General features: G+C 40.6%; 1 protein-coding gene across 2 annotated transcripts in view; it reads right to left on the reverse strand.

The window, feature by feature from the left end:
• The window catches only part of si:ch211-126j24.1 (phosphofurin acidic cluster sorting protein 2), a 90,465-nt gene that overhangs the window by 37,635 nt on the left and 29,807 nt on the right, over positions 1 to 23,023 (reverse strand). For both annotated transcript variants that reach the window (XM_047158119.2, XM_017478036.3), the window contains exons 2-7: positions 13,042 to 13,129; positions 6,016 to 6,105; positions 4,290 to 4,415; positions 2,251 to 2,413; positions 1,096 to 1,187; positions 367 to 450 (exon numbers count right to left, since the gene is read on the reverse strand). In XM_047158119.2, coding sequence (XP_047014075.1) covers positions 367 to 450; positions 1,096 to 1,187; positions 2,251 to 2,413; positions 4,290 to 4,415; positions 6,016 to 6,105; positions 13,042 to 13,129 — 643 coding nt within the window. The remainder of the gene's footprint in view (positions 1 to 366; positions 451 to 1,095; positions 1,188 to 2,250; positions 2,414 to 4,289; positions 4,416 to 6,015; positions 6,106 to 13,041; positions 13,130 to 23,023) is intronic.

Here is a 23,023-nt window from a genome sequence, read left to right on the forward strand (position 1 = left end):
TGCCACTGACCATCTGGAGCCCAGTTCCGACCAAAAAAACGCCACTATAACTCGTTAAAAATATTCAATTAAAGTGAAGATCACACTTCTGTTTGTGGAAGGATTCTTATTTTTTTGGCTGGACTTTAGCTGATATAAAAGAGATCTGATGACTAACATTACATAAACATTCATCATGTATTTATTGTGTTGACATGATTGATCACCTTCACTGACAGCGAGTACTCAAGCTCGTGTGTCCGTCTGTATTAATTACAGAATAATTTGGCTTGTATATGACTTTGCTATGAGATTGCTATATCATATTCCTGACTTCATGTAAAGATGTAAAGTGTCTGAGCTGTATTCTGGGCCTAACCTACGCACCCGAGTTATGGAGGTAGTTCGGATCATTTTCCGTCGTGTTTTCTTTGGCTTTCGCTGGACATCGTCATCCTCATCGTACAGGTCCTGTGACAGGTTATGCAGTACACATTTGACAACATGAAGATCATTCAAATTTGCTTGCTTTTTTTTCGTAATCCTTACTCTATGGGGGGGGGGATGGGGGGAAAGCAGATGATCTTGTAACTAAAAAAGATTCAGTTCCATAAAAAAAAGATTCAGTTCCTTGTTTATGAAAGTCTGGATAAGCAGCTAACATGTCTGAATGGCAACATTTACCTTTCACGACTATAAATAAGACAAGGTGAAGTGATATTGTTTCGTTTCATACGACTTTTGACTATCCCCATGGACGTAAATTTGAAGCAGGAGAATAAATGCATACTTCTTTGTCTATTTGGCTTTAAATATTCGATTTTCATGTCATAGGTTTGCTAATCAGACCAGAGAAAGGAAATGAAAAAATGTTTAAATCTATAAAAGCCTGTGAAAACTTTCCCATTTGGCACTGTAGCTAGTCTCTGGTCTGATGAGCTGACTTCAGCTAAATGGCTTACATAAACGCATGTGATTGGATAAATCACAGTAGGGGATCTGCTACAGAGGGATTCTGGCCATTTGCTTCATAAGTATTTTTTGGACTGCGTTCTGCGGACTACTGACCCCTACCCTGGACAGTAAAGATGAGGCATGATGACAAACAGCTCTTACTTGGGCCTGAACAGCATCATCACTGGCCTCCTGCTCTGACGAGTAGCTGTCATCGTCATCTTCTGAATAGTTATCCATATCTGGAGATCGATCTGGAAGGGAAGCATGAGAGTTAAAAACGTCCTCTGTAATAATCAGCCTTTTACGTGATTGCACGGAAGTATCCGTCAACAACACATCCGTGTAGCAAGGCAATACTTTCTATTACATTTTATTTTCTCCTGCAAAGAGATCTTAAATGTTAACAATGCAAACCATTGCTCGGATGGATTACCACCGCTCGCAGTGACACCGCTCTTAATGCACTACAGCTGGCCTCATTGCTCGGAGTGTGGGAAAGCTGTGGTCTGAGTGCTGCTGGCAGGATGATAGGAAGACCTCTCCGAGGGGCCTCTCTGGTGCCTTAATGCGCACTTACTATAAATGCTCCACTGGGCTCGCTTGTTTATGTAACGAACAGCTTACAACAATGTCACGTAAGTCTGACACTAATGGAATATCCGATCGAGAGTGTACTGGCCTGCGAGTTTTGCTACAGTTCCAGTCTCCTGTGTGTCCTTTGAGGTAGTTCTGTCATATGAGTAGCTATCTTTAACTTTTTTTTTTTTTAAATGAACCATAGCGATTAGTCTGTAATAACTGTACTGTTATTAAGGTAAACGTTCAAATCATTACCACAATATAATGGCTAAAGAGTGTTTACCTACCATATACCATCCATCCATTTTCAATACAAACACCATAGCCTGGAGCCTATCCCAGCGGACTCGGGGCACAAGATGGAGGACACAAGATGGGGTGCCAACCCATTGCAGTGCACAGTCGCACACACGTTCACACACCACAGACAATTTGAAAATGGTAATCAGCCTACAATGTCTTTGGACTGGGGGAGGAAACCGGAGTACCCAGAGGAAACCCTGAAGCACGGGGAGAACATGCAAGCTCCACAAACACAGGGAAAAGGTGGGATTTGATCCCACAACCCCAGAGGTTCAAGGCCAATAAGCCACCATCCCCCCTCCCCCCCGTTTCATAACCATAGGGAATATTCATAGGAGCATTAAAATAGTGTGTAAATGTAATGCTGCTGGTTAACATGTACCTTATATTACCATTACCTGTACATCAGTCTGACAGCGTTACAGTGCTCACCTGAAGCTTTCACCTTTGCCCCTGGCTGTCCGCTGCCGTCCTCTGGGTCAATGGGCTGACTGGACAGGGAATACACACTTAACTCTGCCGCACGTACAGGGGCTTCCTTTACGTTGCTATGGAGACCCAGAATCTGTCCTCCATCTGTCGGGTGCTGCATCACCTAGCGAGAAAAAAAAAGCGACTGCATCAAATATACACCCCCCCACACACCCATTCAGTTCAGTCTTTTATTAGCTGTCAGTCACAGCGGTAGCTCTTTATTTTCCCAGGTGGCCGTGTACAGAAATATGACGACCACTCTGTCAACCAGACGCGAGCCTTCGGCAGAGCCACATTCAGAACCTTGCGGGGGCACGACTGCTGAAACTAATTGCAGGTATTTGAAGAAACGCCAGGAGGCTTCATAGATGGTGTGAGTGTGCCCACGCGCTCACATTATGGTGCACAAACACACACACACACAAACACGCACACACTCTAAATGCCAGGTTGGTGTAGTGAAGCGGAATCAGTAGAGGCAGCTCTACACATTATTAACCTGAGCAGGAAACCTCAGGAGACGGCTCTTGCAAAATGGTGTGTAATGAAAGAAAGAAAAATGAGACGTTTCTTTTCTAACAAAGGCTTTGTTTATACAGTCTCTGGAAATGTTGGAGTGGAACATGCTCGGTTGTGCAATCGAACTGACTTTTATTTATTCTGCTATTTATTCAAGGTCATGTCAAAGTGTGATTTTTAGTTCTCGGGTACAACCGTCCGGACGTGTCATGTCACAATTTCTGCCGTTTTGTGTACGATTTCCAGGCAAGTACAGTGCCCTCCATTAATATTGGCACCCTTGGAAAATATGAACAAAGAAGGCTGTGAACAATTGTCTTTATGGTTTAACCTTTTGAGCTATTGTTCAAAAAAATTCACAAAAATACTCTGCTCTCATGGATATCAAACCGTTGCAAACACAACACCGGTTTATATATATATCTAAAAAATAAATCTTTGTTAAATATAGGTGTGAGGACACTGTATGTGGCCCAGACAGAAACACAGTAATGCCGTGATTCGATCCTTCTTGACAGATAGTAGTTTCACAATGAAATTATGCTGCATCCATATTTTAATATGGAACAGTGCAGCGCTTGGCAACACTGGTTGCTGTAGTAACGACAAAAACGTGCATCATTTGCTAGTCATCTTTTTACCAACCTGGAGAATTTTCTCGCACATTATGTTTTACATAAAGGCAACGTCACAATTCTGAACCTACTTCTGAGTGTACAATTTCCTCACGCTGTTGTGTATTTGCACTTTATGTAGTCTTGCGAACTGCTCAGTGTTGCATCATGGTCCTGAAGAAACGTCATTTCGTTCCGATGTATACAAGCTACTGTATATAGAGGAATGACAATAAAATCCCACTTCCCTTGACTTGAAGAGCAGCAAATGGCGACAAATACAGAGGATGGGAATGCTTGCAATGTTTGTTGCTGCTATCACCATGGATACAATAGTTAATTGAGGGATATACATAGATACATAGAAATATATTACCTGCTGCTCATTCTGTTCTTGTCTCAAAGGTTTGATGTTTATTTAAAAAAAGCTGCAGACCAAATTCTTAATCGAAAAAAAAACAAACAACAACAACACAAGAAGTCTAATTTATGGTCAAACCGAGTCACATTTAAAACCACATATAAATGTGACTCAAATTCTATTCCAAAACATCACATGCCACGTGTTTTCTGCAAAGACTTTGGTATATAGATATCTTCAGATGTAGGTCAAAGTCAACTGCACAAAACAAAATGTTCTATAATCTCACCTGTAAGGGTTATAAGGATACCATGAGTTGGGTGCGTTCCTGCTGTACTAGCTTGATGGTATTCTTATACACTCACCTACCGTACTAGCATGTGGATTTTTTTTTTTGATGGAGACTATGAAGCACCACTATTGGAGAATTGTGATAGATACGCAAGGGTGGTGGCCGAACGATGTAAATGTAAATGTAAATGGCTGTCTGGTTTTATTCCCACCTCTGCCATGTTGATAACACCCACAGCGAGAGTCTTGTAGCCCAGGATGGTCCGGTTTTTATAGCGTTTTCTTCTCTGGAGCATGATCTGCAAGCGGTTAGCATCTCTCTTCAGGAAGTGGGGATACTGCGGAGAGATAGAGAGAAGGAAAACTAAATAAAGATACTGAGTGTAAGAGAGAAGTGGTGTAAGAGAGACCGGTACTATTACAGAATGTTACATCATTTTCGTTTGAAGCACTGTAGCATCTCTGCTCCCGCAAGAATTCTCATTCACTCACTTAAGACAGACACACACACACACACACACACACACACAGCTTTAAACAGAGAGGTAAAGCAAAATGTAATTTTTGCAGTTCAGGGCTTCTCGACATAATTATAGCTTCCAGTCAACTCTCGTTAATCAGATATACGCCCACTTTATTAGGAACACCTGTGCAGCTCTTACTCATGCAATTATCCAGTTATCAATCAGCCAATCACGTGGCAGAAGTGCAATGCATAAAATCATGCAGATACAGGAGAAGAGCTTCGGTTAATGATCAGAACCGGACTGTTGAAGCTTGAAGACAATGTTTTGCCAATTGTCAACTGTCCAGTTTGGGTGAGTCTGTGCCCACTGTAGTCTCAGATCTCCCTGTTCTTGGCTGGCAGGAGCGGAACCCGATGTGGTCTTCTGCTGTTGTAATTCATCCGTGTCAAGGTTTGGTCTGTTGTGCATTCTGAAATGTTCTTCTGCTCACCATGAAGAGTGGTACTCAAATAAAGAGTGGTCAAATAAGATGTTTCTGCCCATACAACTAGATCTTTTGGGTTTGTTTTTTTGTTTTGTTTTTCACCATTCTGTGTAAACTCTAGAGACTGCTGTACATGAAAATCCCAGTAGATCAGCAGTTTCTGCCCGTCTAGCACCCAACCATGCCACGCTCACTGAGATCATATCCCCCGCCCATTCTGATGTTTCATGTGAACAATGAAGAACCTGAAACTGAAGCTCTGCACTGTATCTGCATGATTTTATGCATTGCAATGCTGCTCATAAGCACCATCAGTGAGTGACCTGATGGTCCACTGATACCACAAAACCTTGGGGGAAAACATCATTCATTAGAATGACGTTTTACTGTATTGCACCAATGTTGGAAACTTAGATAAAGCGATATAAGAACAGCTTTGGTAAGACACTGTCTTATGTCCTTAAGATTTTTTATTTCTGTTAAAACATAATGGATGTAATTTAGTTTAAGATCTAGATCTTTAGACCTTAAATGTTTATTGATGGAACAGATTCTCTTAGTTCTCTTAGTCAGCAAATTACTGCCTGTGGTAATCACACGTATGCTACAAAAGTGATGGCGATTGAGAGAGTTTTATATAGGGATATAGATATGGAAGACTATATTCTACACTCTCAGAATAAAGGTACCAAACTATACTTTTCCTTGTCACTGGCATCAATATCTTTTTTTTTTTACCTTCATTATGTATATTTGTATGTACCTGGAAATTTGAATATAGTATACCTTTAAAAATCATTTACGTTACATAACTGGATCTTTAGAACCACTGATGTACCCTTGATGTTACTATATCACCAACAAGGACAAGTAGAGTTTGGAATGTTTATTTCTGACATTGTATCCTGATTTTGTGTTTCTTTGATCATGTTCTGCAGAGTCAAAAACTGAGTGTTATTTCAAACAAAAATCTACTAAATCTACTACCTGTAGGGAAAAGGTGAGCTCCAGATCTGTCTCCATCAGGCCACTGGGAGGAAGCATGTACTCATTGGACCTCAAGATACGTTTGGACCCCTGAGGACACAAATGTAAAAATTTTATCTAGTTTATATAGATCGCAGAGACACTGTTGAGCCATTGAGCAAAACCCTGAACTGCTCAGCAATTCATAATACACTTATATGCTTGACAAGTGAGAAATGATTCTGTTTTCATTCAAAATATTACAGCAAAAGAAGACTATAGAGCCTAGTATAATCAGATCATTTCCAAAATAAATTGACAAGCGTGATGGCAATGTAAAAACCCACAGCTTCTTTCTAAACCTGTCCGACAATCATTTTCCCCCGAGCCATTGTTGGAGTAATTAGAGTAAATTGAGCTTTCACAGGCTGCAAATAAAATAAGTAAGTAAGCAAACGTTTCCCAGTTCATGAAATGGTTATGAAGTGTGCGTGATCTGTGCCGCTGAGCTTTCCGTGTCTCCAGTGATCGAACAACCAGCTGCTCTGGCATCTGTCTATGCCACCAGCTGCTGATGAGCCTTGCCAAGCGAAAGATATAAAAGGGACATGGTGGCAGTGTGGCTAAGTCCACTGGCTCAACGTACAGGCCTGTTGCCTCACATGCACATGTACAGTAAATGCACAGCAGACTGAATTGCTTTAACATGAATAAATATCTGACCTAGTCTTGAGTGTTGAAATGGTGTCAGTGTAATATATATCACCAGAGAGCTGAAAGTTCGGTGCAGTGAGGGCGCGGTGCAGTACTTTTGTTGCTCCTCAGGTTGCGCTCTTCAGGACTGAGATTCCTGCTCCTGGAATCTGTCAGAGCCTTTTGGGTCACGGCTCCACATGTTCCTTTCACGAAAGGGACAACCTTCGTTTTAACATTCCACATTCTTTTCAGTTCCTGTTTCAGACCTGGACTCTCACCAGCTTGTTATATTTCTTCCATTGGATGTGTGCATCAAATGGGATTGGCAGATCTTCTGTTTTCTGTTCCTTATCTCTTATTACTGTGTCTGCTTGGTTTGTCTTTACATGTTTATCTGTCTGGCTCTGGAGGTCCCACAGGAGCTTAGTTGTTTTCTGCTCTTTCTCTAGCCCTTCCCATTTGAACTAGGGAGTATTCAGCCAATATTGCTTGAAGATGGAACTCTATGCCATCACTGCCACTTGTTTTTCTCATGCTTTCCTAAACTGCAACCTGCTACACCCTGCTTTGATTGATAGGGTTGTCTGCTTGTTCTGCCTCTGCCTCAAGACTGACCCTTATTAGTCTTGTCTTGTCCAACCACTGGTGAAACTTCCTCGTATCTGCTATCTGTTGGTGGTACATTCCACAAAGGTTTATGCTGCCATGACACCTCCTCTGTTACTATGTTATCCACATTCCCTATTTGTTTGAGGCCCTCCCGTATCTGCGCAGTCTTCAAGGCCATTGTTTGAAAGTGGATTTGACACTTTTAAGCCCTCTCATGGTTGATGTATCGTTTGGGTGCTGGATGTTTGAGTAGGAGCTCTTGATATCAACAACCATATCTGATATTATTCACTGTGCTATATTTGTGTATGTGACCGTACTCTCTTGCTAAAAGAACTCCAGTGGAGATCCATGCGAATTGATGGCTATGGTTGTAATGGATATCTCTTCTTGCATTCTCAACGGTTACATGCCACAGTGCTGTAGAAATATTTGGGGGACGTCACTAAAGCAATCTCACGATCATCTTTGAATAGTATAATTCCTAAGTACATTAGTCATAGTGTTATTTGTTTGATGCTGGAATTCCAGGTGTTGGATGTTTGATACAAGTTGTATACAATGTATGTGTGACCTCTGATGGAAGAAAAAGTGCACTGACCTTCAAACAAGACACAATGAAAATGACAGTATTTGCAGCTCCTGTTATAAAGATATGGACTTTGTGTGAGTCAGCTAAACGTGTTCACTCTAAAGTTAATAAAACAAAGGCAGGAAAGCATTACGGCTGATAAAAACAGCTTCAGTCTTCATAACAAGCTCCCATCTTGTTTTCATTTCCTTCCAAGACTTTGTCTTTGGAAACCACGCAATGAATCGATCCAGTGTTCGTGAAGCAGTAAAGCACTTAAGGATCTTGTTTTTCATTGTCACGGTCCACAGAAAAGAAAGGTTAAAGAGACAAGACGAGAGAAGGAGTGAAGGACACAGGAGAGGGAGATCGAGAAATGACTCCGAGAGGCTTCAAAAAAATAAATATGCAAACACGTATCCATAACGGACGTGATGAAAAGCTCCCAACGATCCAGCCTTGAGGGAAAGTGCTTACCAACTGACACTCTTCAAGCACGAGTTGAGATAAAGCTGAGGATGAGGGTTTTTCTGCATCATCAGGCTTTTGGCAGAAATACAGCCAAGTCTGAAAATCTCAGGTTCTTTTTCACATTTATCAACTCGTTCCATCTGCTGCTCTCTGGTCTATCGTTTCTCCAAAGACAGCAAAAACCGATTTGGTCCACACAGAGGGAAATCATTAGAGAAAGAAAACACTGGATATTCTTAGTTAGTCTGATATACAAGTCACTTTCAAAGGCTTTACTGCCAGTAATCTCTGACTTCCTTCTCTGTGGTAGATTAAGTGCTTGGAAAGCTCCACTTCCATCTCTTGCATGACCTTCTCTGAACTGGTTGAGAGGCTGCAGATTCCTGTCATGCAGTAATTTTCTATTGTTCGACAAATAGCAGCCAATTAGGGAAGGCAAATAATGATCGTTGTTGATTCTGGAGTGTCTCTTTGGAAATTGAACCTCACATAGAAATATTGATATCAAATGTTTGTTTTTATTGGGTGCACGGTGGCTTAGGGGTTAGCACGTTCGCCTCACACCTCAACGGTCGGGGGTTTGATTCCCACCGTGGCCCTGCGTGTGCGGAGTTTGCATGTTTCCCCGTGCTGCGGGGGTTTCCTCCGGGTACTCCAGTTTCCTCCCCCAGTCCAAATATGGTAGGCTGATTGGCATGTCTAAAGTGTATGTAGAATGTAAGAATGGGTGTTTATTGTGTATGTGATTATGCCCTGTAATGGACTGGCACCCTGTCCAGGGTGTACCCTGCCTTGTGCCCGATGCTCCCTGGGATAGGCTCCAGGTTTCCGCGTGACCCTGAAGGAAGGATAAGCGGTATAGAAGATGGATGTTTGCCTTAATTTTAATATTTGAAATGAAATTGAATTTAAATGTTGTCACTAAGAACTGTGTAGCATAGAATCTATTTCTTCGATCACTCTGTGTATACACAGAGGCATGCTAGAAGTAAGAATTAAACAAGGGCGTATCGTTATAGTAAAATGATCCATGACAGGGTGCTGTGATACAAGCCAATGTGAACCGGAGTTACTATTACTAAGCCAAAGTCGATTATATTCCTACAATATCAATATTGTGGAATGTCTGCAAAGGTAATGAATGCTTGTTATCACTTACATTACAGCAGCAATAATAGTTGTTTCCTTCTCTTTCTCTTTTGAATTTAATAAGAAAAAAATACATCTTGTCATGTTCAAGAGAAAGCACAAAGCTTTACCTCTGACGGTTACAAAGCACTGACACTGGAGACTCCTTCCAAATTTGCTAAATAACCCTTACAGAAAACTTCAATAAAATGATTACACATCTTAAAAATCTGTTCATGTGGAATGTCTGCCATACAAGTCCCTGTGTAATTTGTTACTATGGATGATATAGTATTAGAACAAGCTTGTTAATATAAATCTTGCAAACGGAGCCACTGTCAGAGCAGCTGTTAGAAAAAATAAACCAAGAACTTGTAATTGTAATGCGTTTGTCATGAGTGGTGAGGAGGAGGTGTAGTACAAGAACTTGGTGGGTGAGACACCCTTGTGGTCTCAGGCTGGAGCTCTGGAGAGGAGGGCACTATGTTGACCTCTGACTGGAGCTCAGCAGGTGAAACCACCTTGTGGGTCTCTAGCTGAAGCTCTGGAGACAAAGTTACCAAGTTGACCTCCGGTTGTGGCTCTGGAGATGAGGTTGCCACATTCACCTCTGGCTGGAGCATTGCAGGAGAGAACACCTCTTGGGTCTCGGGATGGAGCTCTGGAGACGAGGCTGCCCAGTCGGCCTGCTCCCTCTCATAATACTTGGTGAACGGCCTCAAGGTTTTGGCCACGAGGCTGTTTTTCCCCCAAAATCTCTCCAAATCCAACTGAGGGTCTGCGTTTAAAACCACCCTCATGAGACACACAAACTCGGCCACGCTTCCCAGGCCAAGGTTGCCTGAGGCGATTGGGAGCTCCACCCACCGGCAAGCTGGGCCAGTGAACCGGGACACCACGAACCCCAGCCACTGCTTCTCTTCAGGCTTGTGAAATAAAGCTGGCATTGGAGAAAAAATCCCTCCAATGGGCTTTCAAAGCCTTGAAATGGTGCCGGCGTGCCCATGGGAAACCATTGGGGAAAGTGCATGGAATCAAATGCTGGCAAAAAGATTCCGGTGTAACATTCCTTTTGCGCTCCTGCTGCATCCATCTTGTGGGCAAAGTACTCTGGTGTCATGAGTAGCGAGAAGGAGATACAGGATGCATGTGCAGTAAAGAGCTTTATTAAGGAAATCAAGCAGACAGATCCAAAACATGAATCAATATGGTGGAAAACAGGCAAAGGTCAGGCAATCGGCAAACAGACATAAGGCAGGCAAGGCAAAAGGACAAAACAAGAAACCAGACGCATGATCAAAACACTAGAAACGTGAACAAAGGACAAAGGCTTGGTACGGAGAAAACACTCACAATACTTCACCCTGAACATAGACACACGGGGGTTGAAATAACAAACGTAATCAAGGGGGAAACATAAACACCTGAGACACATTAAGAGACAACCAATGACATAACAGGGGCGGAGACATGACATAAACCATAACAAACACACGTGTCGAAAGTAAACAAAGTCTCTGACAGTAATCAATCAGAACTTTGGTACAACACAGTGGAACAACAAGGAGATGGAACTGAATGTTGACTGCTGGGTTACAGCGTAACTTTTAAAAAATCTGAATTTGGAGTGATTTCACTTTTGGAGTTAAACCACACAAAACATGTCAATAGTCTGTATGATACCGCATCGATACTTCAGACCAAATGCTTTCCCCATTTTATCTTGATATCACAAACATACTAATGTATAAGTATCTGTATTGTATTGCAGTCAAACAACAACTCACTGGTATCCTCCATCCTTACTACCACAGAGTTTAGTTCCATCTCTGGGTGTAACAACATAGCACCAGAATGACAGTTTACTGTGTTAATGAATCTGAATGTTATAAAAACAGAAAGAAAAAAAAAACCCAGTATCACATCTAGGTGTGGACTGGCTGTGAAATATTAAAACAGGTTATGCTTCTTTTCAGAGAAAACTTTTTTTTTAAATCATAAACATAATCAAATACCTTAATACTTCTACTCTGCTGTGGTGCTAATCTGAAATTATACTTACATTTCTAGAATATTAAAATGGTTTTGAATCTCAGTTTGTAAGCAGTTATAATTGAGAAATTTCTAGAGCCTCTTGTAAGTACACATGAGAGTGGGAGTGGCTTTGGGTGAAAGCAGCATGCTACATTACAAAGGCACAGTCAAGCTAAATAGTAATGGTCCTGTTACATAAAATTCCTTGCGTGTAAAGATCTGGATGAGTAAATATTTTGAATTTTACCTGCCTGTTATATTTGCTAACCAAATGAGTTGGTTCTATTTCCCAAAATATAAACCCATTTGTCATTTAAACCACCATGACTGACCAGGATAATGCAGTTACTGAAGATGAATGAATGCTGTAAATGCTGAATGAGAAACTTGTATATTCCCATGTTACTGAACATGTCCTGTCTTTGTTCCACATGCTTCATTGGTATTTAAACGCTATGTTTTGATCATTGACTTGTTTTTTGATTTTTTATCATTATAATTTCTGATCTCTCTAGCTCTCTGAAGAACCGTCTCGGGTCTGATAAGCCGCCTTCAGCTATATAATTTACATAAATTTGCCTGGATCAGCCACAACAGAGGATCAACAGAAGCCATGCTTGTTCATGTTTGAAAAGAAAAAAAAAAGAGTCTCTGACCTGTGGCCATTCTTTTCACACATTGATCGGCTCTGATGAAGTAATTTTTCAAGTGGTTTGGCTTGGTTGTGGAAGAGTGATTCGTGCCCAAACACCATAGCTAAAGTTGTGACTAGAGAAATAAAAGCAGGCTTCTTTTCCTGTGTTGTTAGCAGACTCCCTTGAGCCAGCTAACCAACAAATAAATCCAGCGTCAAAGCTTTTAATTTGAGACAGGTTATATTGTAATAGTAATACAGTAATACAGACCATTCCCGAAGACACTGATTGACTGGAAGTAAACACCTTGATGTAACAGGTTACACTTCCCTAATTTGATCTTCTGGACAGCTATAAAAAAAATTTCCACCCTTAATGAAGCTGTTAAGGATCTGAATTCTGAGCCAGAATGAAATCAAAAGCTGAGAGAGAGTAGAGTTATTTCTCTTCCTTCAGCTCTCCTTCCTGATGAGGTCATCAATCGCGCGATCGTTTGAAACAGGGGTCGAATTTAAACTCTCAGAACACATGATCCACCACTGAACCTAATCATCGGGTTCAAGTTTAGTGTTCTTTTAAACAGAATAAAATCCTGTTTGTGTCAGGAGTGCACACACACACACACACACACACACACACACATAAAAACACACACATATACTCAAAGCAACCTGTGAAGAATGTTGAGGGCCTCCTAGTGCCTCTGAACTAATCCTCTCAGTGTATCCCAGCATGCATCATTTCAGCTCCCACCCCTCTCACTCCGCCGTTCCCACTGAACAAGCTGTCACCCTGGCAACAGCTCCCACGGTGCCGCGGTGCCGGGTATGAAGGGCTTGTGCGGATGCACACAAAAGGCAAAAAAGAGACACATAATGGAAACACACACTCGCTTTGTCATACCTGAATCTTAACAGCGATGACCACAGAGTTGAGTTCCCGGTCCAGCTCCTTCAAAACAATCAGCTTCTTCAGTGTGAGGCTGCACAGCCTGGGAGAGGGGGAGAGGAGGAGGGGAGGTGGAAAGGAACGAGGGAGAAGAGAGAGACACTCATTAGATGTTTTATTGCCACCTACCACCAACACCTCAGCCCCCCGTGGCCCAAATACATTTTCTTTGAAATGCTTTTCTTCATTTCCTGTTAATATATAATTATACACACACACACACACACACACACACACACACACACACACACACACAAAAACACACACACATATATATATATATATATAACTTTTATTTATTTTTTTGTGGACTAAACTGCAGTAAAGCAAACTGTGTTTGTGTGATATAGTACTGTTGATTTTATTATCATGCTTTGGACCAATTATTTATCCAACTTAGGTACAAATGAGATTCATAGCACTTCATCATTATACCATTAAAAACACAGCAAAATGTATAGAACTTTTAATCGAAATAAATCTACTTCTTTAATGCTTGCATTAAGGGGATCTTTTAAATGCTAAATATAAACACAACTAGACCCCAAAGAAATAAGTAAGTAAGTAAATACGCCACAACCATGTACAAACAAGCAGACAATTCAATATTAATAATAATAATAATATATATTAATAACAACAATATCTTTTCTTTATATGGCCGTTTCTTGCACTCAAAGTATACAAATATGTTGGTATTTTATCTTGAGATTTTCTGTTTCGATTCGTACAAATATCTTACGTAGTGCAAATATTTTCACGCCAATTTCCTGCACCACCTAATCTTAACATCTATGAAAACATGTACAGATTTGATTTTGTGAACACCTACAATGTTGCACAACCTGGATGGCAGTAACGAAACATTTCGCACACATCACACACCTACACTCACACAGTAAACAATAGCGCCACTGGCTCATGCCCTTATTTCGCAACGCAAATCCCACACAACACGCATCATTTGTCATGTTAGAACCACTGTCTTCCTGCTGAGACACAGTTTACCATTCAAACCTCTCATGAGGAAGACACACCTCGGTGTGATGATATCAGTGACTCAGCAGTTGTACCGTTCGCACATGTGTTTTTGTTTCTGTGGTAAATGAGCTGCAGATGCTTTTCCATCTCAAGGTGAGATATCAAGCCACGTCTACAGGGAACTCCTTATTTGTCATGGTGAGGTTTTAGCACTGTGTAATCAGTTGCATTTGCAAGTTGGTATTAGACGCAAGTCAGATGAGACAAAACCGCAAAGGGAAAAAGCCACAAAGGTAAAGTTTCGATTGCGCCACGATGTGTTTGACAGCGCATGAGAAAGATTCATGTAGTTCCTTGTAGTTCAACCGCTGCCAACTGGTGGATCTGCAAAGACTTTCAGTGAACTGAACCAAGTACATGAAAAATACTGTAGCAGAGCAACCAGCTCAGCTTCTATAGCAGATATTCTGTTCCAGCCAATCACATGTATTTATCTAAATGATTTGCCTAAAGGCCTTTTTCCCCTTTCTGGTATGATTGAAAACAATCTGTTGAAAACAATAGTCAGTTTTTACTTTAATCAATATTAAGCGTGCGGGGCAAAGAAAGGCCATGTTCATGAAGTGGCTGGTGAGATTTTTGTATTGACAACTCCCTGTATAGTTACAGTATTTGTCCATTGTAGTAGGGCTGCAACTAACCATTATTTTCATAATCGATTAGTTGGCCGATTATTTTTATTGGCACCCCCCATATATATTTAGTACTGTAGTTTAATTCTGTGCTTTTTGTGCATCCATAAAAATAATGCATAAATACTTGTATAAAATGTAAACTAATATAATAGTATTTATGCATTACTTTTTATAAAGGGTAATGTTGACATAAACAGTAAAGTGAAGAAAGTCATTGTCAGTGACTCTGGGTATCTGCTAAAGCTAGCAGCGTCACATTACATGCGTATGACTTCGACTAGGAAGCGGCTTATACTTCCGGTTAGTAAAAAAAAAACGTTAGAGTTCTATTTGAGACGATATTACCTTTCTAAAATTCACACACTAGATGATAGAGTACATAGTGCATAGTGTAAGTATAGTACGTCATTTGGGACACAACTTTAGTATTTACTCTCCGAAGCGTGTTTTCGGAAAAGAAGTAGCGAAGGGAGTAAATGTACCGCGCGCAGACCGACTAATCGATAATGAGATTCGGTGACAACGATTTCCAAAATCGATTATTATTGATTAGTTGTTGCAGCTCTACATTGTAGTGGAAATTACTTACTTACTTAGTCAGTATATTCGTTTGTAATTAATATTTGAGGTTTAGGTAATCTCATATGACTATTTTGTCGAGATGAGCTCTCGGACAGTGTGCGAGTTATACATTGACTTTCGGGGGTTCAGCTTTTGTCAGTTTGCCCAGATGAACTAGTTCCTGTAATGCAGATACGTGCTTCAGTGAACCACTGTGCTGTATCCTTAAAACAGCACATGAACACAACACTTTAAATGCTATGATTCATACAGTGCTGTACAGCTTTATGTGACGAATAGTGCCAGTGATGCCTTAAAAAAAGTAGTATGTACTTTCTGAACTATTACTTTACCTCGACTTACTTGTCTTCACTTGCCAGAAAAAAACTGCCTTGTGCCTGTTCCCTTTCTCTTACTCAGGACATCACCAGTGTTAAACGAAATCTGAGTGCACAAAAGGCCTCTGTTATTTATACGAAAAAGGTCAATGCATTAATTTTCAATTTATTAGCAACCTGAACTATATATGGATAAAAACAGACATTCGTGACTCGTGACTAAAGGGTTGCATCTTACACAATGGTATGGTATAAAACAAAAAGAATATGTTTAACAACTGTCAAAAGCGCTGGAGCTCGCGGCACGCTCTGAAACCCGATACACGAGCTCGAAGCGCGAACGCACGCTTCTGGGTTGTTCAGTGACACTGAATTTGTTTACGTCTTGCACGTGTGTTTGTTATGGTTTATGTCCTGTCTCCACCCTTGTATGTTATTGGATGTATCCCTCACGTGTTCTCATTAGTCTCCGCTGTTTTGTGCTCGCCCCTGATTATGTCTGTTATTTAAACCCCTCGTGTGTCCATGTTCGGGGTGAAGTATTGTTGGCGTATCCGTAACGTACCAAGCCTTTGATGCTCGTTCTTTTGTTTCATGGTTTTGATCCTGTTCTCGTTCTCGTCCTCGTTTCACGATTCCTGTCTCAGCCCGGTTTGTCCTGTTTGCTGATCGCCTGACCCATTGTCTGTTCTGGACCATGCTTTTGATTCACGTTTTGGATTTGTCTGCCTGCCTCTCTTCAACAAATCTCTTAACTCCACTTGCTTCTGTCTGTGTCTCCATTACATGACAAAAAAATGCCACAGTTTTTGTATGATAAACCATCTTAGTATGGCAAAATGCTATTGAGATTCCTAACCATTCCACTGCTGAATGGATGATCATGAGAGAATGTGCACACATAGCTTACTGTGAAGCGCCAGCACAGGTGCAGCTTAAAATACATGCTGTGAGTAATATATATGGTCTAATTTACATTTTTTCTGGTCGTAAATTTATTGTCGTATGCTATTTTAATGAACGGTATTTTATCAGCTTGCTTCATTCAGACTCAAGCCTTAAAGTGACCTCAAGACAACAGGTCAACTTCATCTAATTCATTTCACCATAAATATTTCATTTTGATGTACTGTGTGGGGAATTTTACGCGGTATCTCCCGTTCTATCCCTATTGCATTCAGCTGACTGAGTGCATGATTGCGTGGTATTTCCCGCATTTAGCCGACTGTGCACGCTCATGCATTGACAATAGTATGAAATTTTTGGGGTGGTCAAATTTTCTTTTCAGATAGACTGAGCAATGCGGGCTATTTTTTCACTATTAAAACTTAGCAGTATGTGAAAATTTCTAGACCCCCCCCCCTACATCTTTTCTGACATCCTTCAGTTATTCACACCCTGATCTCAGAAGCGGCACAGAGAGTCATCGTCATCATCCTCCTATTCCTTCTCAGCTGGACACTCCAGCTGTGGATCCAAATGTCACTAGCCAATAAGAGTGAACTTCTCTTAAGCCCCGCCCACACGTGAGGTTTGTGGCACAATGGCGAATGTAAACTTGCAGAGCGTAAACGAAAACTTTGAAAACGTAAATGTATACTCTGGCAGTAAATGTATACTCATAAACTATAAAGCTTAGAAAGCTGTTAACAAAGAATGCTGTTCATTCGAAGACCATGTTACATTTTTACCACTGAGTTCACTGTTTGCAGTTTCAGAGTGATTTTCTTCTTTTTCATTGTATATTTTTGTTTGTTTATTGAAAAGCTACGCTCAATACTTTAAGCGCAAATTTCATTTCGTAGAAATATAACCAACTTTGTTAGAAAACATCGCAAGGACATGCAATCGAAATGAATAACCGCAGCGGTGAATTGGGATTAAAAAAAGTCACATACGGACGTAAGGAGTTTTATATAACTGTGCCTTCACAGGAGGAAGCTTTCATCTACTGACTAGAAACAAGTGCAAGGTTGTAATAATAAAGAAAAGAAGAAGACTGATGAAATGAATAACGCAGAAAGAGATGGGGATTAAAAGTTCAAGTTCAAAAAGAGTTCACCACTTTGCTCTGATCTTTGAACTGTCACAGTGCAGACTGAACCAGACTAGATCAGACATCCATCCGCACATTCACACCTCAGTGGCTAACAACTGACAGAGTGTGAGTCTCAGATATAACACATTTTCTGTCTAACATGAAACCACCACAACAGGCATTTCATTTTTTAAATACACAACAAAACAGGATCTTTAGTAGTGATCCACCGAGGTGCAAATTTGTTACCGTAGCTCGTGTTAACGGTAAATTTCAGGAATACACATATCCTAAGTACATGTATTTTTCATTTATTTGCCTACTTGTTTTTGTAGCACTGCATAAATCATGGTAAGTTTATTTAATTACTTGTCCAAATTACAAAATACAAATACAAAACAATGAAAATGCCATTAAACACATAAACACTTGCAACCTAAAATGTGTTCATATCCATTCGGCTGTTAAACTGTTTGCACTGCAATGATTTGTGTTTATGTTAACAAAAAATATTTTTGAATTAAAAAAAAAAAACGAAATATTTATACACGGCATCTCTGCGTATGCGCACTGTGCCCTGAATATAAATCTGTATGAAAATGTATATATTTTTGTTCACAGATTACCGAGTGAACAGATGTACAGTCTGTCGCACACCTATATTTATACACACCTAATAATACACACACACCTATATTTAATAAAGATATGTTTTTTGGGATACAATTGTGTTGTGATGTTGATTGATGTTGTTGTTGTTGATGTTGTGTTTGCAATTATTTGATATCTATGAGAGCAGAGAATATTTTGTGGATTTTTTTGTAACAAAAGATCAAAAGGTTAAACAATAAAGGCAATATTTCACAGCCTTACCAAGGGTGCCAATATTAGTGGAGGGCAGTGTATATTGCTTATTGATTGGGGTGTTGCATTCTTGCATGATTGAGGATTTCTCTGCAGGTCATCAATAACCGCACAGTGGAAACGGCTAAACATATTCATCATTACTTGTTCGCTCAAACACAGATTGCACCGATTTTTCTTTTTGTCAGGCAAATACAGTCACTGGGGGAACATTCAGTGCATTCATAATTAACAAAGACTCACTCACCCACAAAGTTGCAAGCTTAAACTCACTGAACCCTAACATTAGACATGCACACAAAGACGAATAGTCACATGGCAACTGTGGGTGAGAAAAACGGCATTCACTGCCACCAAAACATCTCTCCCAAACAGAGCGGGCCATTGACGGAGCAACAGGGAGAAACGTTCACGCTAACTCAGCACAAAGCATAGCCACCTGACCGAAACTATTCACCACTGGACTCTGAGAGTCCCAGAGCGGGCAGACCGGAGTGGAAAGAGTCGAAATCCGTGTGCCAGGGAGCATGGGAACAAACTGCAAACAGTGTGCTGCGTTCAGAAGAACCGTTCACACTCGGCAGATCCAGAGTCTTATGTAAGACTCTGTTTTCCCGCAAGTCAGGAGAAGCCACTGCTCGTGCCAGCTTTCAAAAACAGCGTCTTACTCAGGACATGACCAGTCATGCCAGCACACATGCTTCTGCTGACTGGCTAAATAAAGAAAAGGGTGGACAATATGGAGAGAAAAAAATCATATCATGCTACTTGAAACCATTTCCTCAAGACCTGATGCACATCATGATATACTGGTGTGCTCACAAGGTGCCAACCAAACACTAGTGCTGCGTTAAAAATATCTACCAAAATACTATACAAAATGTATAATATGTCCAAGCTCAGTCTTTATTATCAGCCGCTAATCTGTAGTGTGAGGGCAACACTTGCTACCAAGCCTGGTTACTGTTTCACAAAATATAATAGTTATTAGCCTACTGTTACTTAGCTTGCTAGCAAACATAAAGTGGCTACTGGTTTTAACTTCCGAATATAGGCAAATAGTTAGCCTAACGTTAACGAGCTTGCTGAGAAATATAAACAGGCTACTGGCTTTTATTGCAGAATATTTATAATAGTTACCCTAATATTAGGGAGCTTGCTAGCCAAAATAGGCACTGGTTTTAATTACAGAATCTAATACTTAGCACACTGTTAACTAGCTTGCTGATAAAAGGAGGTATAATACCCTAATGTTAGCTAGCTTGCTAGCAAATATAGATACTGGTTTATATTACAGAATGTAACAGTTAGCCTAATAACACTAACACTAATATTAGCTAGCTCTGTTGCTAACAACATTAGTGTGGTGCTGCTTTAAGTAGCTGACTAGCTTAGCTAGCTAATGCTGCTAAACAGATGCTTGTGAGTGAGAGTAACAACGAAGAAGCTGTTATATTGTTTTGTTTTTTTTGTCCAGTTTAATGTTGATCAATGTCATCAATATTTGGATTACAAACAATGTGATATCTTTCCTCTTTTTATACAAGCTGCCACATAGCATTTTTTCAGTAATAATAACAGTGTTTTGTCCATAGTTTCATGGGGGTGTACTGTAGGCTGGCTGAAAGAATTTAAGATGCACAACCTCCGGAAGGTGACCTCTGTCACTCGCCCACATTTAGCCCTTTCTCTTTCTAAAATCACTGAGGGGTCACTCACCCTCTCACGCTCTCTCTCTCTCTGTCTCTCGTCACATTTCTCTATTTCTCACACATAAACAGCACTTAACTGTTAGCAACTCCTACGCTAAACTGCCTAATTAGCCTGCCTGAAGAAACAGGTGCTCTGTTTCCCTCAAAGAGAAAAAGAGAGGGAAAGACATTTAAACAAAAAGATATCTATCAAGTAAAATTTGCTCTGTGGTGCTTTATTATGGCAAGCATGCCAGGAAAGCTTGCAGATCCGGAAAAGTGGGAAAAGTACAAGCTGACCCTGAAGTGTCGGTCACGACGTGATTTGAATCTCAATGAAAAGATGTGGCCTTGAAAAGCATGCTCTAAAGGGAAGCGTTCTGATTTACCTTGAAACGTGGAGCTGGATTAAATCACAAAGAGACGCAGCTGTCCCTGTCTGCAACTGTGCTGCAGTCATTTCGTGCTTTACAGGTCTAGCATTATTTTTCACTCATATTCTCCTCTTGTTGTAAGGGTCAAACTAAATCTTACCTGTTTGGGAAATTCATTACTGCTTATCAAGCACATATACCGATCAGCCATAACATTAAAACCGCCGACAGGTGCCGTTAATAACGTTGATTATCTTGTTACAGTGGCACCTTTCAAGTTTTGGGATATATTAGGCAGCAAGTGAACTGTCGGTTCATGAAGCTGATGTGTTGGAAGATGGACAAAAGGGGAAAAAAAGTGTGCTTGAGACTGGTTTGTTAAGCACATCCCACAGATGCGTGAAACGACTGAGATCTGGGGAATTTGGAGTCCAAGTCAACACCTCAAACCATTCCTGAACTATTTTATAAATCACAATTAGGCTCTTGTTAAAGTTGCTCAGATCCTTATGCTTGACCATTTTCCCTGCTTCCAACACATCAACTTCCAACTGTTCACTTGCTTCCTAACATATACCCCCCCTTGACAGGTGCCATTGTAATGAATGCTATCACTACACCCGTCAGGGGTATAAATGTTATGGCTGATCGGTGTAAGGACTTCTACAAATTTATACAAATAGAATTATGCAAACTTCATAGTGTAGTGTCAAGTGACTGCTGCAATTTATTCATTTAGAGCAAATAAGCATTTTCAATGAGCGAATTTTCATCACACATTCAAGACCAATGTATTGTTGCTTGGTTGCCAAAGAAGACTGAACACTAGGGTTGTGCAATGTAATGATTTAATTGTCTCTACGTGATGCTACACTGCTGTGATATCCAGTGAGGTTTAATCTGAATATATTATATTATCAGACCTGCTAACCTTTGTGCATTTTGCGTAGGAGCTCTGGAATTTAGTCGGAATATGCTAACGCAAGTTATTACACAAAAATAGCCCTTTTTCTCTCCAACAGCACCCGATAGACAAATCTGCATTTTTGCACCTGATTTTGAACTCTCTAATATAATAATATGCATGTGATATATAATACACCGCCTGGAGGCCGCGCCCCCATCTCACATACTCTCGGTTCAAAGTTATGCGTAGATCAGGGCTTAGTGTCAACGTTACCATAACAACATGGAGCCTGTGAGTTCAGTCAGCAAATACAAGCTTTTCCATCACGCTGAGTTTTAAATGATTTCCATCTCAGCAAAACCTCATCCAGGTGTGACAGCAAGAAGAAGAAGAGTTGTTCAGCATTTCATCTTTGTCTGACATTGAGGAACAAGCTCTGGTTTTTGAACAATGACTTAAAATGCACACATAATTCATCAGTAAAACAGCAATATATTGCCTTTATAGCATTAAATGCCAGTGTTCGGGAATAAGAAGAAGCCTTTATTTGTTACATACATTACAGCACAGTGAATTTTTTTTTTTTGCATATCCCAGCTTGTTAGGAAGCTGGGAGCAGCTTGGCGGTGCAGCGGCTTGAACCTTCTGAGCAGTAACCCAGAGCCTTAACTATTGAGCCACCACTGCCCCTAACACAAGAAATATAGCTTTTATCCTCATTTTCACCCATTATTTCCATATCCTCAATGAATCTTAAATGCTGAAATTTACGGACCTCAATTTGTGCCCCATATGTTAGTTTGATGCCTTTTCAACCTCACAATTATCCCTCAGTCGGTTTACTCTATTACATTTAAGGTGTCTCAATAAATGGTTAATATTATTTAATATAAATAATATTAACAGATTATTAGGTTGCATGTAAACATAGCTATTTGGAGACTGAGGGAAAGTAATTGGCTGTAGTCTCTGGGTGGGAGGGATGGGATTACTCTCTCCCCTGCCAATCAGAGTGACAACCAATCGTGAGCATCTGTGAGCTCAAATCTGTGGAAGAGGACAGATAGTGCTTTCCCTTGAGTGAGGTAAATTGAGTAGCTGTTTAAGTTATTTATAGCACTTTTCTAGACACTCAAAGCACATTACATAGTATGGGTGGGGGGGAATCTCCTCACCCACCACTAGCGTGAAGCATTCACCTAGATCAGGGGTGGGCAATCTTATCCACAAAAGGGCCGGTGTGGGTGCAGGTTTTCATTCCAATCAAGCAGAAGCCACACCTGAATCTAGTGAAAGCCAAGATCAACTGATTAAACAGGTGGAATCAGGTGTGCCTCCTGCTTGGTTGGAATGAAAACCTGCACCCACACCGGCCCTTTCAGGATAAGGTTGCCCATCCCTGACCTACATGATGCAACGGCAGCCATAGTTCAACAGAACGCCCACCACACACCAGCTATTGGTGGAGAGAGTGATGTAGTCAATTCA

This window comes from Ictalurus punctatus, chromosome 10 (genome assembly GCF_001660625.3).
Source record: "Ictalurus punctatus breed USDA103 chromosome 10, Coco_2.0, whole genome shotgun sequence".
NCBI lineage: Eukaryota > Metazoa > Chordata > Actinopteri > Siluriformes > Ictaluridae > Ictalurus > Ictalurus punctatus.